Below are 19,210 nucleotides of genomic sequence, written 5' to 3' on the forward strand. Positions count from 1 at the left end.
GTTGCTACTGTCCACAATTGACTTTACTGTCCATTTTTGCAATCTTTACTGCAATCTTTCAGGAAAATTAGTTAATTTAATGTTATATGTATAGCAAAAAAAAAAAAACAAAAAAAACCCTGAAACTACAGAAAACCTATTTCAATTTAGGCATAATTATTATTGCTAAATAAACAATTTGAAATGGTGCATATCCAAAGGATCTATAGTGACAAGAACTTTACAAAAATAAACAGAGAAACCAACACCCCCCTCAACCAACAACAAACATTATCTTCTTCTTCAAATCAAGACCCTAAAATCCTCAGTGTTAGATTTATATATGGAATATTTTAAACACAAACAGATTTTAACATGAACTCAGGTTTTGTGACATCTTTCAGGCCACATTTCTGTATGTGCAGACTGTACTTCTGTTTACAAATGCAATTATCCCCTACAGAACCCTCACTGGGCAAGGCTGATTTGGTGTTACACGTATGTAAATCAGACACAGGATTTACTAATCTGGCAGAATTCTAAGGTGATATTACCTCCCACACCAGTGCTGCTGCTGGTTTTGACAGACATCATCTACCGTATCAGATGCTTAATTTATTAAATTGATACACACCAGAAACAGGCAAGAGACTCACATGCACATTTAATCTGAGCACTCAGGCTGCAATGACGTGGATAAAACAAACAGCTTTTGCTGAAAGGAGCTGCCTCTCTTTTCCAGAAACTGGAATTGACCCCTACTTACGTCACTTAAGGGAATTAATCTTGCAGAAAATTAAGCTGATGTTCGTATGATCAGAAAAGCAGCAGGGAAAACACGAGGGAGAAAGGTGGTTACGCACAGCCAGGACAGGGGCAGGTATGGAAAAATCTGGACCTTTCCATGGCTCCTTGCCATTAGATCAATGTGATATCAAAGGTTACACACACACAGTGACAGCCACAAAGTAAACAGTAACAAAACAGGTAACTCCAAGCTGCGCTAACACTTTTGGGTTTTAGAAAGGAGACAAATCCATGGTTAATTCTTGCATTCTCTCAAAACCAAATGCAGTTTCTAAGCAGCTGCTTTGCACCAAGTTTGCTACAGAAGGAAGCCAATGGTTTACAGCATTGCACTATAACATTTCTGCAGCTAAACCTTGCAGTGAGATCACGATGAGAAGGAAAAGACAGGTCTGATGGGCAGGATGTTTTCCACCTGTCCCCACCCTGCCATCAGACACTGTGTGACTGCAGCTGTGTTGGATGGATGAAGAAGTTGCCACCCCATTTCATCTCCACTGCTCATTACCTTCAAATCTCCCAGCATAACTGCATGTTTAGTCACTTCCTAACCCAGTTCTGTCAAAATGATTCCCGTTAGAAAATCTGTGTTTCAGCTTAACTCAGATTATTTTTGACAGAACTTGTTCAGCGGATGACTATAAATGCAAGTACCAGAAGATCTGAGAACACTGTAACCTTTAGAGCTCGAGAGGAAATAGCGAGCAGTGGAGCCAGCTACCCCTGTTCCATGGCTGTGTTGCTGTGGGAGAAGCAGATTAATCACTCCTATAGGTCTGATGTGTCAGCTTGCCTGAGCAGGGAAAGCCATGTATCGAGGGTGGCATCTTTAAGGAAAATAAATCAGGAAATCTATGGACTAGTTTTTTACTGCTTAAAATGTCAGGTTGGGTTTTTGTGTCCAGAAATTAAAATAATTTGTTATAACTGCCTGCAATTCTGTTGTATAATGAGAGGAAAAGGCAGATGCTGCTCAAAAGATATTAATAAATGTGACATTTCTGTGGAGCTAATGGATAAATACCAACCTCGCCCTCTTATCTTAAATTATCATAACAAGGCCTGAAAACTTACTTAATTGCTTTTTATGTATTACTGATGTGAATACAGTGTCTGTGTTTTTGCTTCTTACATGGCAAAAGAAGTGGGAAAACTACCACCAAAATTCAGCATCCAATTACCATCCCACAATCCACAACACTGACAGGAGCAGGACTTGATGTAGAGATCTCCTTACCTTTTATTAACAGGCTTCTCATCCTTGTCATAGGGCCGTATGAACCATTTCCCAATCCTTACAAAGTTTTTATCCATGAGGCATCTAGAAAACAATTACAGCAACAATTACTAGTTACATCTTAAAGCATAATTAAAAGGAGTCTTTGAAGACAGTGACTCTGAGGGATTAGGCAGCTAAATTCCAATCAGACTGAAATAAACATTTGTAGGTTTTGGGTTCCACTTTTTGTTTTCCCATATCAGTCATAGAAAATCCCTGTCCCATGTCATGAGGTTGTCACTGATGCTGAACTTCACACATGCATTTTCGCCTCATCTTTGCCACAATCTCTTCCACTCTGTGCAACTCTTTTTGCTGACTGATCCTTCATTCTACTTTTCACACTCCTCTTGAACAAAGGCCATTCATTAGTACTGATTCTTTTCTATCCAGTCTTTAAGATTTTAGGTGATAAAGAATATGCATTCCCTTATTTTTGGCATGTAAATTGTACAGTATAGGAATGACAGAAAATTGCATTAAGGAAATATTAACAGTGATTCCATTTTCCCTTCAAATGATCCCCAGCATGATTTCAGGTGCTGAAACTCCTATAATTACTGCTTCTTCTGTCAGAAACCTCACTTCATCAAATACACTCCCACATCACCAAAATTAGGGCAATAAGTTCCATTTTCTGTGGTTCATTTGAAAGTCCACAGTTTCTTTTTAGAAACTGCACATTGCTCTTAAAAAAAAAAAACCCAACAGTGAGGACTCAAAGTGATCAATATGCAATTTAAATGGACAAGGTAGGGAGTGCTTGGTGCCCTTCTAGGTCCACCTGTGCAGATGAATCACAGGAGCAATTTGCCAACCATGAGTATGCCTCATACATTAAACATATACTCAAACAAGCTGCCCCAGGGACCACACACAGAAATTCATAATTAAGGCATATTTTTCAGTAAGGTAAATAATACGCTTCAAAAACTCTGTAAAACTGCTTATTTGTTGCTAGTGGTTTATACACCATTACAAGTAATATGCAAGCCTTGCCCATACATCTCACATCTATTCAGTATTTTTTATTTAAATGAAAGAACTGGATTTTTCCCCTCTTCCATGTTTTCCAATAGTTTATTTCTATAGCAGCTGCTAGAGATTAGCCAAAACAAAGGAGAAAAAAACCCTAAAAATCACATGAAACTTTCTGGGCAAGTACTTTCTGCAAGGTTCAAAAAAGCCGTGTGATCTACACTTCAAAAGCATACCTAGAAGACACAGGAAATGGACGACTGACAACGTAAATACTAATATGCTCCTAATTTTTCTGCATAAACTTGGCAGGACTTTCTAAAGCTAAAAAAAAATCTGTTTCAGTTGAATAACCAATATCTTAAACTGCGTATGAAAGCTAAGGCAGCAAAGATCTAAAGACATTGGTAGAGGGGGGGGGGAAAGCTTCAGCAGCTATTTCCCTAGGAAATATTTGCTATCAGAGAGTCTGTCAGAGGCAGCATGTTTTATACAAACAAAAGGAAGTCTGTGAAGTTTACATCAGATCCCTAAAGAAAATAATCTGTAGTAGCAAAAAACTGTAATAAACTCTTCCCATCACACACACTTCAATGCCATATCTCTGTGTCTCACCACAGCAGGTTTAACTGCCTCAAGCTAATGCTGCTTTCCTAGGAAAAAAGTCTTCATGGGAAGATTTGTCCTTAAAAATCAGTCAACCCTCCACGCTAAACTAAATCACGGGTTATTTAAGGAATAATCCTATATAAAATCAGAGGCATGCCTGCAGCAGTGCGGATCTCAGATGCGGCTGGGTGGACAGGTAACAATAGTATGGTTGTTTTTGCTGTATAAGCACTAAAGGTAACTAGTCTTACAGTGAGCTGTAACAATGGACCTGTGACCAAAAAAAAAAAAAAAAAAAAAAAAAGAGATAAAATAAAAAAACCCCCAACAAAAACAAACAAAAAAACCCCAATATATGGTCATAAAAAACAGTTAGTTGATGATATAAGGACATGAAACACCCCGCAGGTCCTGGCTTCTCTCCCTCCTCAGGGCTGGGCAATCCCTCCCGCAGCAGTGCAGCTGTTCCAGCACTTCACTTACGCCTGACCTCCTGTATTTCTGATTTTTTCCATGAAAAAATAACCTGCCAAGGGCACAGCAATCGTTACGAAATGACACCGTAATACTTTCAGTACTCATCCCTCAAATCTCATAATGTTTTCTATACTGCCAATTAACAAAAACTAAGCATTGGGGGAGTGGGGGGTGGGTGGGTGCGTGGAGGGAGAAGGAGGGAGGAGGGGGAAAAAAATAATCGAAAAATCCCACAATCAGTAGTGTAAAGGCCCTTTTTCACGCCTTTGCCAGGGTCAGGTAAAAGGTCCCTCGGGCTCCTCCAGGAGGGGCCGCGCCCCCCTCACGGCTCCTCCTCCGCCATTTCCTTCCCGCTGCGGCCGATCCCCCTCAGCCTCCAGCAAAATAAACACGAAATAAACCCCAAACCCTACAAATCCGCCGGCACCACCCCGGCACTGACGGGCCAGAAACGGATTCGAGCCTTCTTCTTTATTAATGGGGCTTTTCCTAAACACCGGGTAAAATAGGACTTTAAAGTTTAAAGTGCTATTTAATAAAGCCTGAACACGTGTTGCTATTACTTTAAATAAAGTATTATGTTAAGTTCCGATTTGGTACAGCAGACCAATTTAAAAAAAAAGTGAATAACTTGAATTAAATTCAACTATTAAAGTGTAAAATACGTAGTCAGCAGAGCAGCGAGAAGATGCTCATGTCCCAGAAGATGCTGGGACTGCAGCAGGACCTGTATCAGCTTCTCACGACATGAATCATATCAGCTTATCATAACATTAATCACATCATCTTATCACAACGTTAATCATATCAGCTTATCACAACATTAATCACATCATCTTATCACAACATTAATCACATCAGCTTATCATTACATTAATTTTTCCAGTTTATCAGGATATGACCTGAGGTGTGTTCGCTGACTACTGCTGGAAGAAAAAGACTTTCCAGTCACAGCTGGACAGAACAGTTCTGCTGACTCTGCTAACCTATTTCAATTAAGTTATATATTAAAAAAAAATTAAATTTATTTCAGAAGTTTAAAGAGGTCCAAATAATAAAATTAGCTACTTTACACTTAAAAGTCAGCTGGCTGGGTACCACAGATTAATAAACACATATCAAATTAATTTTTCCTTTTATATTATAAAGCTACAAAAGAACTAATGAACATCCTAGACTTGGAATTTAATTTTTATATTTTTATTCATTCGAAGTAGCCTACAACTTTTATAAAAATCCCCTAAAGAGACTGATGGGATAGAAAACAGGGAATACAACAACTAATCCTTGTACCTGGGGATATGCACACAGGTAAGTCGGTCACCCCATGGAAACACAGCCTCAGGAACATAATGCAAACCTCATTACCAGTAAATCTACATCAAAGCAAACAGGATGCTAAATGAGACAAGATGAAAGTGTTTTCCATTTGCTTATTTTCTGAAAGAAAAAATATCCAAGGCTGCATTCTACAAAATTACTGCAACACAAAGGTGCATGTAGTTGTTGTTATTATTATTATTATAACCTCAGAGAAAGTGGGAATAGTCTAATGACATTTAATTCTAAGAAGATATCCAAATTTGTAAGAACTAAGATGCAATACAGGAAGGTGATGATGACCTGAAGAGCTGCAGAAACAGAAAGAATAAAATTATATAGCCCAAGATGCCATGTCCCACTCAATGGGCCTGGAGAACAAGATAATCTTCAGTAATCTTAAAAGGTGATAGCTGGTTTAAGAAGAAAAAGGGCATAAGCCTATTAACTAATAACAGAATAACTCTGCAGTCAAGTTTTATATATATATATGTGTGGTTCATCAGAGCCAGGAACTGTTAAGCTTCACCCTGAATATTTGAGTACTGTGCACAAATGTAGTCAAATTTTAACATTCACGTGACTAGGATAATTGAGAGAAGAGAGTTAAGAGCTTTTAAGATGTGTATCATTTAACCTCATCAAGGCACTGAAGGTCAGATACAATTACACTCTCTAGGCACTTCCAGAAGGTGAAAACTCCTACTTCTTTGCTTTTAAAACAGCTCCTTAGCAAAGATCCGAGCAGAAATATGTGGCAACATTATTGTTTTTATGAGTGTTTAATTCGTTTGCACGGCATTTTATGATAAATTACCAGAGTCAATGACTTAAGAGACCTCCGTCCTGTTCTCTTGGATTCAAGGCCTAACTCTAAAAAAATGTAGTTTAATATCCATAATAATATAATTGCTCTGTAGGTATCCTGTATGATTTTAAGTATCAAAAATAAATATGTGAGAGCACTGGAGTTTTTCTTACCTTTCCAGAAGATTATGAATTGCTTTGAAGAGCAGGGTCCTACACTCATAGGAAAGTCCGTTCTCCCAGAATCCTTCTTCCACCACTACAAAAACACAAAATGTCAATATGCTCAGAATAGGGAAATACAAACATTTATCCAAAACATATCTTCAACAGCTTTAGTTTTCAAAGTAAAACGTTTCATTAAACTATTTCAACTATTACCTATATCACCCAAGCAGCTTTAATCTTTGCTTGCCGAAGACGCAGCCTTTGAATTAAAAAAACAAAAACCCAAACACAAAAGCATAAAAGCAAACCCATTTGTTTGTAGCATTCCGTATTGAAGTACAGGGGTGAGGAATGCACGATCATTCTTTGCCACCACTGCTGAGAGATCCTTTAAAACTTAACCACAGATGCCGACAATCAAGAAACAAAGTGAATCATTAAAGGTGTAAAATCAATTTACATAACTGAAACAACATGAAACAACTCCCCTGAACCACTCGCTGTCACACTCAAGTGCAATTCCTCCACTGTACTGCCTTCAACTATTGCAGTTTTAGCAATACACAGCAGATTTTATGCCAAAATAAAAACTGTACACTCAGTGCTGAACTGCAGAAATTTCAGAGTTTAAAAAAGTAAGTCTAATTATCTCTCATAGTAGAGAGCAGCCTGAATTAGACACCTGAAGGACAGACAACTCTCAGAAATATCTGCTGTCCTTACTCATGGCTTTTAGGTGCTAAAACAACCAGGAGTAGCACTATTTCTGGTATGCCTGTACCAGATTCTAAATCTTACTCAGCCAGAAGACGCAGAGTGAAAACAGACGATAAAACTACTTTTTCAAGGAGTAAGAATTTGTTAATTGTCTGAGTTCTGTCATTTCAATTTCACAGGAGTAGTCGGCAGATCTTTAAAAGTGCAAACATAAAATTCTACTGCACCTTAAAAGCAATGAATACTTCACACCCGTCCCTGGCCAATTTGCAGGACGAGACCTCCCAGCAGCGCGTCTATCGCACAGAGATGATTATCTCAGAATAGTTTACAACCATGTTTAAAGGCAAGCTTCTAACGAGTTAGTGCTCCACGGAAAATAGTAGTATTGTCAGCAGCCTCCAAAGCCTCGAGCCACTGTTCTGCTGCTTCTCCAGGAGCTGTAACTCACACACAGACAATAAAAGGCATCTTTTTTGCATTGTGCAATGTTGTGATATGTTAATGTCGGTAACAGAACCTCTTTCTCTGTGCAGAATGGAAAAGCCCGGTTTCAGTACCTAAAATGACCTTATGGGACAGCACAGGACTTGCCGGGAGGGTGGAGACACAGACCGGTGCCCCTGGGCACAAGCAGCAGCCGCGGAGCTTTTCCTCAGAAACCACTGCAGCCTTTAGTGCCTGCAAGCCTCCCTGACACCGAGGATGTAATGGGCCATGGCTATTTACTGCACAGAACTCTGCATGGCCTCGGCTTTCATGGGTAAAACACTGTGCTTAAGGCACTTAAAACACCCGTGCATGGTAAGAATTATTGATGGATAAATTCTCAACGGCTCAAACTACTGAAGCCCCAGAAGCTGCAAGACAGGTCGAGTCTTGCACTTAAAAATTCATAATTCTCAAATATATGAAAAGCTACATATTAGTTACACTATGAGAGATCACACCTGTATGACAATTCAGTATTTTAATTAAAAAGTCAAATTTTTGGACAACATCATGAAGTTGACAGAACCTGTAAAAGTCAAAATAAATTCACTCTTACCCAGCAGTGAGTTCTTGTGCAGTTTCACCCTATCCTAGGCTGTACTGCCAGTACTGCCCCTGCTTTAGGAACTTGATGCAAAACAGGGGAGACAAGAATCAAATCTGATTTTACAGGAAAGTTCCCACTACTTCTGAAGTTCTCAATTCTAACTCCCTACCTGCTCTCAGGTATACACAGCAGACTAACAGGACCCTATCACAGCTTATAGCATCTCTCAGAACTATTTTCTGCAAGTATAATTTTGCCATTTCAGAAGAATTCAGATCAGATCATGCTGCTTTACTGTTACACTGAATGTAATATTCTGCAGAGTTGGGGTAATTTTAATTCAGAATTCTTTTGTGTTTGGACATCACCTGTGTTCTTTTTCCCAGCTCAGTTTCCCCGGGTTACCCTAGCTGTTATTCCTCCACAATCCCAGACATGAAAGCACTACACATCACAGCAGGAGGGACTGGATGAGGGAATGGAAACTGGCAGCACTCCCCCTCCCTTCCCACCACCACAGCTGCATCCATGGCTGTCCTGCACTCAGCAGAGGGAATGGTTGAGAAGAGGGTGTCCAAAATCCTAAGAAAAGCAGGGAAAAGCAACGTTAACCTTGCAGCCAAGTCCCAAGGGTCAAGTGTGCCATGAGGTCAGACTGGCTGAGGAGCAGCAGTGGAGTGGGACAGGGTAAAGGGGAAAATCTCGAATGGTATCAACCCTCAGTATTGTAATTTCCCAAACTGCCTTTCTTAGTACACAGAATTCACATAAATGATATATTAAATGGAAATAAAATTACTTCCCTATTAAATTTAACTCTAAGTATATCATAAGACATTGCCATAACCATTTTCCTATAATAAATAATGCCTTTAATTCCCAGATATATTAGAGCACTATACTTACTGTAATTATCTCTAATGCTTCTTTATCCTACTAAAAAAATACATATTACAATTAAGAGCATATACATATGTCTGATGCCATAAAAATGAAGAGGAAAAATCAGAAGTGCAGCATTTCACTTCCTCTCTGCTCTTTGGCTCCCTGATCCAGATTCCTCAAGAAAAGTCTTGAAATTACTTGTGCAAGTTACAATTTCAGAAGGCATATGGTGACCAATAAAAAAGCTTGACAAAACACTAAAAATTACAATATCCCTGTAAATTCCAAAGTTCCTGACACTTATTATTTAACTAGATTTTGGATGTTGAAGAGTATTTTAAATTCCTTATAGCAAATTGAAGCCTAGGAAATAGTCTCTGTCTGTCTGCATGATGATTTCTAATGCTTTTAACACTCAAAAAGTTCAGCTCCAGCCCCTCTCAGCTTTCCCATGCTCCTGATAGCATTTCCAGGCACAGCCAGCAAAACACAGGTGCTGTGCAGGTTCCAAAACTTGGGAACACCTCTGGCCTGTCCTGGAGGCATTTCTGTTACTTCAGTTGAAATATTTCTCTTTAGACCCAACAAATGCAACACTGAACAACAGGTGTGAAAGGCATCTTTCAAAACAGAGAACTTCTAGGGGAACAATCAAGGACAGATGGAATGTTTAGTGAGAGAAAGCACAACAGAGCACAATTTTCCTCCACGGAAGTCAGAGCAGCGGACAAGAATTTGGAGAGGCAGCAAAGCAGAGGGGACAAACTGTGGGTCACTCCTTGCCAGGCCATGGGGGAGACAAAGCCATGGCTAATGTGATCCCTGTCTGCAGCAATCCCATCCTGGGCAGGTGTCAGGCTGGGTGACTTCCAGGAGCCCAGGCTCCTTCTCACCAGTGATCTGCTAGGTGACTGCTCCTCCACTGGGACAGGTTTATGCACACATGTAGCTAGAGCTCTGGGTAGAAACATGTATTTCTGTGTATGTTAACTACCCTATTCAAGCTTCTGTACACTCTGGAAAAGGATGACACCTGGGAGAAGCTTTTACTTTAATAGGCAGCTCCATCCCCTCCTCACTGCCCTGCAACAGAGGGAGAACTTCACCACATCATTTCTCACCAAAAGAAGCAACTGCTTTCCTGTAGTTAAGTTTTTTGTATTTTTTTTTTTATGAAATCATCTCCCACAATAAACCACTAAGTCTATTAATATTCTGTCTCTAAAAATTTGGATTCTCAGAAAAAAAAAAACCCCAAAACTATCAAGAATAGCAGAAAATCCAAAACAAGAAAAACGTGTATCTGACACTTATAATGGATTACAATGGAACTACAATCTCACTGCTGGTGTTCAAATAGAACTGGAATTAATCAATAGCCTTCATATATAAAGTTTTTAGGCATTTGTTATGATTTTGTTTTCATAGGTTCAAAAAATGAATAAAATGTTTGTGTTGATTTTTATGTTTATTGTTGAAGATGAGATGTTAAAAGAATGAAAGGCAACTACAATAATTTAGACTTACATGGGAAATTTATAATTTAAACATACATTAATGAGCAATTACTTGGCTTGGATCTTTTTTTATTTTCAAGTCAGAGATATTAAGGTCTTCAAAGCGTCCAACAATTTTCATGAAGCTAGCCATGTTCTCAAAAAAAAAAAAAATCCATTATAAAAATTTCAAGGAGAAAAGTCACAGCAAAATATCAAAGCAAATACTTCAATAATTTTAGGTCTCCCAGCAGAGATACTGGAAAGATAATAAGATCTCTGTTCTACTTCAGTGGCCAAACTGACATATTTTACTTAAAAGAAATATAGGAAGGAGAGGAGGCAAGTCGAGGCTGTGTCAGCGCTGCAGAGACAGTTATACCTTTAAGAAATCCAGCCACCCACATTTTAATAATTCAGGTCACACTGCCTTGTGCAGTTTAAAAGCAGAATTAGTTTCAAAGAATACATATTTCCTCAGAGCTATGTTACATATTTCCTTTTAATGTATCATATTGCAGCAACAGCTGAAATGAACGTCTAGACATCAAAAACAAGGCTTTATTCCCACCTACTGCTTTTTTACCTCAGGCATCAGAGCTAATGAAACCCATTATCCAGAACACTGCCCTCAGTTACCACATTGGCCACTGCAAATATGAAAAAACACTCTGGGACAGCACCAGTTATTCAGCCATTAAAATTACTGAAAATCAATTTCTTGCTGCACACTGCAGAAATACTGATAGATTAAAGCAGGACACATGGGACAAGGAGATTACTTCCAGGGAAGATTACTATGTCAAACTGCTGAGGACAGGGACTTACTCAGCTCCTCAAGATTCACGTTCTGAGCAGCACATGCTCCTTCCCAGTCTTTGATATTTTGCCTCCTCACTGCCATGAAATATGAAGTATGTAGGGTTTTTTAAATGTTTTAAAAACACATGGCTAAACAACTCCAACAAAATCAGACATAAAAATTACTAAAAGCGAGCATTTAATTTTTCATCTTTATTTTTATTAACGTACCCTTAAAACAATATTTCAAAAACCAACAAGCATTTTGAAGCATCATTTCTCCTAAAAAATTGAGTTAAGAGAGTAACAACACAATGCAATGGTACATTAATTCTGAAAAACTATATTATACCCATAAAAACCCAATTAAAGACAACGCCATTGATCGATCATTGCTATACTGCCATTGATCACCTTGTAAAATCTGCGTTTGAAGTCATTAGTGATTAAATTGACTTATTACTAAATCAGATTCAACCCACTTAGAGATCTAATTTCCTTGTGCTGGTTATGATCGTAGGGAAATTGTGCTGCTCACTCGTACAGGCCTGAGAATCCATCTTGGCTTCCTTTCCCAAGTCAGCTCATCACAAAATGAACCAAAACAGTGCAAATGCTCCCCAGAATGATTCATTTGTGTTCTCCTATTTTTAAATACAGGGAATATTCACTGGACATGCACAGAAGCATTTCCAATACATGTCCTCCCAAGGCATCCTTAACAGCTTCCAGGAAAATCAGAATATTAATGGAGACCATGGCTGGAGATTGCTGCTCAGGCACGGCCCGAGTTTGCATCTCAATGCACCGCAATTTTCGATATAAAAACCAACACTTGCAAGAAGAGTTGACTATGAAACTAAAATTGTTGCACTTCAGAAGGATAAATAAAACCTTCAAAGGCAACAGCTGTTGAATATCACAGGAATACTCCGAGGCTTTAATTGTTGCGCATTGAAACAGAAATTAGCATAATAGCTATTTATTGAAAAACAGATGGTAGGTAACTATCTGCACTTAGATTGTGTTAGCACTACTTAAAGTAATACTTTTATCGCTTCCTCAATCCCAGTAGGTATAGAGTTGTTTCTTATAAAATATACATTAAATGTTACATCCTCTCCCTGGCCCACACACTCACATTCCTGAGCTCCCTCACGGCCTCTCCTGCCTTTCACCGGAGCACGTCACAGCCAGATCTTCACAGGGAAGGTTTCTCAGCAGCTTGGTTAACCAAAATTATTATCTATGAAATCAGAACGAGCATTTCTTTGCAATTACAGCTCGAGTCTCCTCTCTCTGTAGGAATGCAGATAAGCTGTGCAGAGAGCTGAGCTGCTCGCTCCTGAGACAGGACAGATTCCAAATCAAACCATGGATTTGCCGTGTGGTTTTTGTTTTGAATGCTTTCTATAATCACCAGAAAGAGTAAAAGGAACAGAAATAAGGCACAATTTTATGTGGTTTACACAGCTTCCCAAAGCAAAGCATTGTGTGCAATGGGAAACCTGCTCTCACATGCCAGAAAATCCCTCCAATCCCTGATTTACGCTGCTTCATTTGTCCTACCATGTGTTTGTGTTAAGCAGTCTTATTTCCAAGCAGCTTTATATTTCTTTGCAGAGGTATTTCCTATAAATGAAAAGCATAACTTGACCATAATGACAAGGCACTAAGGGTTTGGAGAGATTCTCACCATCATTTCCTAAAATGTACCAGGCTAAGAATGCCAGTAGAAAATAAGTATTTTCTTAACTTTACTCCTTGGAGTTTCTAGAATTTCCTCTCACATTTCTGAACTTTTCATTTTCCATTACATCTTCAACTCTTTGGAATAAAGACATTAAAGGCAGAAGAAGAACATAAAAGCAACCTAAAAAACTTTGAAGGTAAATACAGTTTTCAAAAGTATAATATGCTTTCCTAATCCCAGAAACAGCCTGTACTCTCCAAACTTGATTTGTTATTTCCTTTCCCCTTCCAAATCGCCTAAATTTTCTTAATTTCCATTTCCAGTGACGACCTGGGCCTTACAGCCAATGTGACCCTCAATTCCAGACATCAGCTGCAACCCCCACTTCTGCCTTTTGATCTCCCCAGGTTCAAAGAATATGGAATTCCTGCAGTGGCTGTGCAGCAGGGAGACCTTCCTCAGCACCATCAATGCGATGAGGAGGACTTGTATTTTTCCTCTGTAAACACAACTGCTGTTTACTAGCACTGATGGGACACTGACTGCATTCTCTGTTCCCAGAGCTCTCCTGGAGGTAACGGAATGTACCAGGGCAGCGAGTCTCTCCAGAGAAATCAGAGGAGCTCAGCCATCCCCGAGTAACACAGGGCTTGTTCTGAGGAAAAACGCCGTTCCTATTAATCCCTACTTGGAAAGCGAAAGGAAGCCGGAGCCTTCCCTCACTTCCCAAGTATGCAGGACGTCACCGCTGGGGCACAGCGCGGTTCGGAGCGCGGCACCGGGCTGAGCTCCCCCTGCCCTTCCACACGGCTTCGCCTCAGGAGCGCCCGCACGGCTCCACACGGGCGACTCCGCTCCGGTCTGCAGCCCCGGCCCCAATCCCACCCCGCCCTCCGGCCGTGCCTCCCGGCGATCCACCCCCGCATCCACAGGGCGATCCCAGGAGCTTCCCCCGGCCAAGGGGACATGGACAGGAGCCGCTGCCGTGCCCAAGGGGACATGGAAAGGATTCACCGCCATGCCCAAAGGGACATGGACAGGATTCACCGCTGTGCCCAAAGGGGACACAGACAGGATTCACTGCCGTGCCCGAGGGGACATGGACACGAGTCACAGCCGTGCCCGAGGGGACATGGACAGGATTCACTGCCGTGCCCAAAGGGACACGGACACGAGTCACTGCCGTGCCCAAAGGGACATGGACAGGAGCCGCTGCCGTGCCCGAGGGGACACGGACACGAGTCACAGCCGTGCCCGAGGGGACACGGACAGGATTCACTGCCGTGCCCAAAGGGGACATGGACAGGATTCACTGCCGTGCCCGAGGGGACATGGACACGAGTCACAGCCGTGCCCAAAGGGGACATGGACAGGATTCACCGCCGTGCCCAAAGGGGACATGGACAGGATTCACTGCCGTGCCCAAAGGGACATGGACAGGAGTCACCGCCGTGCCCGAGGGGACATGGACACGAGTCACAGCCGTGCCCAAAGGGGACATGGACAGGATTCACCGCCGTGCCCAAAGGGGACATGGACAGGATTCACCGCCGTGCCCAAAGGGGACACGGACACGAGTCGCTGCCGTGCCCGAGGGGACACGGACAGGAGTCACCGCCGTGCCCGAGGGGACACGGACACGAGCCGCCGCCGTGCCCGAGTCCCTGTCCGCAGTGGCCGCCACGGCGCCGCTTCCCGCCGCCGTCCAGGGAGGGCAGCGCGGCCCCGGCCCGAGGGCCGCGGCCAGCGAACCGGCCCCATCCTCACCCCGCAGCAAGGCAGCGCGGGCAGAAGTCCTCGCTGCTCCACGACTGCTGCGTGCCACAGCTTTAATCGATATGTTAGGATGACAGCTGGAGGAAAGACGAGATCTCCAACACATCCACGGAGACGGAGGAATCCCGGGTGTAACGTGCCCGGTCTCCCCAGGCCCCCGGAGCTCTGCTTCCACCCAGCTGGCCTCTGCTCTGCAGAACAAGAACTGGTGGTATTTCCACCTCAGCCGTATGCTGACTTAACCAAGTCAACATTTGGGATTCCATCAGTTCAAATTTAACTTTACCCTTCTGCATAAAAATTAAGTATTGTGCTTCTTTTTCTGCAGTTCACATTTGCTTTTGGTCCTGTATCACTACTTGCAGCCCCCAGGCTCCTATTCTCTTCTATTTTTTCCCCCAACCTAATGGTTATAGAAATAACAACTTTCATTAGCAAATCTTATTTTCCTTAACTTACTTGTAATACTATATTGTGAGAAAACAAGATTTGGATTTAAGTAAGGGATACAGGAAATATTTTTAGAGCAGTTTCCGGTGTTAAATACACATCATGTTCCCCACACAAAATAGCCAAAGGTTGTACGTGTGAACTGCAACATTAATTCCATTATACATGGAACATATTAGATTAGTCCTCTTCATGTTACTGTTGCGATGTGTGGAAAAGATGTGAATAAATATATTTTTTATAGGTTATACATACTTTAATGTTTTAAAGCTTATTTTACTACTTGTTTTCCTACCTCCCTGCTGGAATTTGCTATATTTTACAGGAATAATCAACAAAATTTACTTTTCAATTTGTGTACTTAAAACCTTGCTGCAGCAAAAGCTGAGGGACACAAAAAACCCAAACCCCAACTAACAATCCCCAAAAATACAAAAGTAAGGGTTAGCAGCAGGCAAACCCAAATTTAATATTGCTGGCAGGTTTTTTGAGTAGTAAAATTAAGCAAAGGTGCCTTCCAATCCAAACCATAACATGATCCTGTAGGTCTTCTCATATATGACTTTCAGCTTGTGATTTTTATCAATTAGAAAATAAATTTTAGCCTACAAGTTTTATATACTTCAGAAACAGAGGGTGAGGCTTGCACAATAACCAACATCAGTGCAAAAATGGTTATGGTCAGACTTGATGCTTGTAAATAAAACACTTGGAAAAAATATTTTCAAAAGAAAATACTCCTAGTTTTGCAACCATTTTTGGAAATAATTTGAAAAAACTGAAAATGCATCGTAAGTTAAGAAGAACAGCGTAAATGACGTATCTTTTTATAAATGTGCCAGTGAGAACCTTTCCACTCATATCTGCATCTTTTTGGAGAGGCCAGGAGCCTTTCAAAACCACAGGCACAGAATAAAAACGCAGAACAGACTTCAAAGATAAAACAAGCATATTTTTTTGTCATTTTGTTTGTTCTTTACTCCCCATAAAACATGCCAAAATTCTTTGTGCTCTTCTGTAAGCAAATGTTTACTGGAGTTTGCTGCTACTTGAACAGAAGCAGAAGCAAAATAACAGTTTTGTGCTGAGCTCCGCCAGCGAAGGGCCTGAACTGGAGGCATCAGAATGGCAAGCAGGTTTTCAAGCAGGTTTTTAAATTTATTTTTGTCCTTTGAGGAAGCCAGCAGAGGGAGCTGGCTGGGACCCGGTCTGGGCTCTTCACCCAGGGGCTGCTTTTTCGATTAAGGAAAGGATCCAAGATCACACAGGCTAAAAATAAAACTTTGAGAGAGAAAAAATCGACCACGTGCAATAATAAACATATTAGGAGAGAGCAGGTTTGAGTGGGAACAGTGTAAGTACTCCTTTTAAAATAAAACCCTCTATATGAAACAACTTTGAAAGCAAAGAAACTTCTTTGAAAAATAATCTGATCAAATGTGTGATCCCTCGGGAAAGGCTCTGGAAGATCCCTGAAAATTCTGATGTCCATTAGTTCTGCTGGCTGAACAGATACTTGCCCCAAACAGCAAAAGCTCAGTGTAGGAAACAACTCTGCCTCCCCACCCCTGCCTTTCTAAGCAGGGACTACTGCAGATGCTCCTTCAGATGGGGACAGAAAAAAAATTTCTTCAGCAGCACATTCTTATTTATAATAACATGTTTATTTACTCCTGTTTATAAACAGAAGGTATTACAGAGGAAAAATAATGAGGAAGACGCAACATGGCACTAGGAATGGAAAAAGCAAATTACTGAGGACTTGAAAGCTGTTCTGAAATAGAGGAGTCATTGGAATTCCACACAGTAATAAATTCAACTACAAGATTTTACAGACTGAGACTACCAAGTACTCGGCTTTTCTCATGATCTTTAAGGCTGAACATACATACAGCAATTATAAATTTAAAGCCAGACCTGCTGTGTTAGATCTCTCCTTTGAGTGTTACTGCAAACAAGAGCCCAATTGAGCAGGATTCCCTTGGGGATGAGCAGGCTCCCAGAGGAAAACACAGAAATAGAAAGTTGTGGTTTAACTTTCTATTCGATCAAAAAAAGTACTGCAACTTCTGATCCTTCTGCACTTGGGACTCCTTCTAAAGATCACTTTTATAAAATTTGAGCCAACTGACCACATTTGACCACTACAAAAGAATTCTCCTTCTGAGGCATCCCCTGTGCTCACTGCTGGAGTTCTTTCCCATATCCATATTTCAGCAGGAGCCATCTCCCTCACTGCTGGTTCTGCAATGCAAATGCAATATGTTGTTCACTTTACAGGCTGTTGCCATGGATATTAATGTGATGTCATAAATTGTTACATCTTCATTGCAAAAACAAAATGAAAGGGCTTGGAAGCAGGAAAAGAATAAGAACTCATCTAACCAAGGATATTTAAGAATAAGCAACTGTTGTACAAATGACAAAGAAAAAAGAGTCACATAAATGTGTATTTTAATTTAGTGCTGTTGAATGTTTCTCTACGTAAGTGCTTCCAAATTCCCTATTGAAAAGATTCCAAATTCCCTATTGAATTTTTTACTGGACTGTTACCTGCACAGTGGGACCTCTTCAGCAACAGATGGAAAAACACTTCTGAAATTCAGCTTTTCACTTTGGTTGGAAATATATTTTTCTGTTGGAAACATCAGTTTCTTAACTCTATTTTAAATTATCAGGCAGTGGCCAACCATCCCAGCAATGCCAACATGCCTTGTCCCTGCTTTTCCTTTCACTCCAGATACTTTTTGACTGACCAATTCTATTCATGGCATATGGGCTATTGGAAGTACTTAATTTTCAAAAAAACAGGGTTGTGGGCTGCCCTTAAAAATTATTACCAGCAAGTATTCCTGAAGTTTTTCCTCCCCGAGGACTCCAGGAATCAACAGTAACAAAATGTTCCTTTGCCTTATTAAAACCGCAGCTAAGATTACAATAAATTAATCTACTTTATCTGTAGATATACACATAGAGAAAAGAATTATTTAGCTTAGAGAAAAGCAGAACACAGTACAAAGCACACCCAGTGTTCACAGTAACAGAGGATTTCCCTCATTTTCAATTAGTCAAACTATCTGGTTTAATCTTTTTCCCAAACAGCTTAGCTTTGCTGGGAGTGGATTTAACTAAGTCAAAAGACATACAGCAAGTGGGGTATGAATGGGCACCTCTGCCTGCCCAGAGCTGCTGACCTGCCAAGGAATAACTGCCTGGGAATAGGGATAAACACATCCCACTCCCTTCCACTGTCACCCAACAGGCACCCAGAGCTGGGGCAGCAGTTGGCCAAGGAGAATCCTGGTGCTGTCTGACCCTCTCCAGACCACTGTGCCAGGAAACCCAGGCACTCCTCAGCTCCTGAGCATTTCTTTTGGCAGCTCCAACAGGGAAAATAAAGCACCTCACACCTGGCCTTAATTTCTGGGGTTTTGTGGCACTTCAAAGTCTACCCATTCAACAGTGAGGAAGTCATCCACTTACAGTGGAGAGGTATTCCTCCCATCTCCAAACTGCCTTGAGTTGCACATGGAATGGGATAGATCCACACCCTTCCATTGAAATAGAGCATCCCACACTCCCACAGTTCAGACAACAGAACAGATTTCATTTTAACAGCCCAAGAGTATCTTCCCTGGTCTTGTCTGTGGCTTCCACTTCCATATTCCATCTAATTAGGAGTCTTAACCTGTTCCTTCAAGTCTCTCACCCTTAACTCTCCATCATAATTCATTAAATACCTTTTGCTCCTACGACCTCACCCATTTAGGGGAGGAGGAATACTCATCAAAAGACATGCTCACCATTCCACTATCTCCAAGACTTAAAGGGCTACTGAACAACCAAACAAATAGAAAACAAAAATAAGTTTCTTGACATCTTTTCAAAAAAGGTGTTCTGTAATTGCAGCTATACTAGTTTGGGAGATG

At 40.9% G+C, this 19,210-nt stretch overlaps 1 protein-coding gene across 2 annotated transcripts in view; it reads right to left on the reverse strand.

Annotated features, from left to right (window-relative positions):
• The window catches only part of MED13L (mediator complex subunit 13L), a 168,633-nt gene that overhangs the window by 81,941 nt on the left and 67,482 nt on the right, over nucleotides 1-19,210 (reverse strand). Inside the window, exons 1-3 of one of the 2 annotated variants that reach the window (XM_085593087.1) lie at nucleotides 6,431-6,474; nucleotides 5,423-5,505; nucleotides 2,024-2,107 (exon numbers count right to left, since the gene is read on the reverse strand). In XM_085593087.1, the coding sequence (XP_085449213.1) occupies nucleotides 2,024-2,100 (77 nt within the window). In that variant the 5' untranslated portion in view covers nucleotides 2,101-2,107; nucleotides 5,423-5,505; nucleotides 6,431-6,474. Of the gene's footprint in view, nucleotides 1-2,023; nucleotides 2,108-5,422; nucleotides 5,506-6,430; nucleotides 6,516-19,210 lie in introns of those variants that run through there. The other variant, XM_021549848.3, reaches the window with a different exon arrangement.

The sequence above is a fragment of the Lonchura striata genome, chromosome 15 (genome assembly GCF_050655825.1).
Source record: "Lonchura striata isolate lonStrDom1 chromosome 15, ASM5065582v1, whole genome shotgun sequence".
NCBI lineage: Eukaryota > Metazoa > Chordata > Aves > Passeriformes > Estrildidae > Lonchura > Lonchura striata.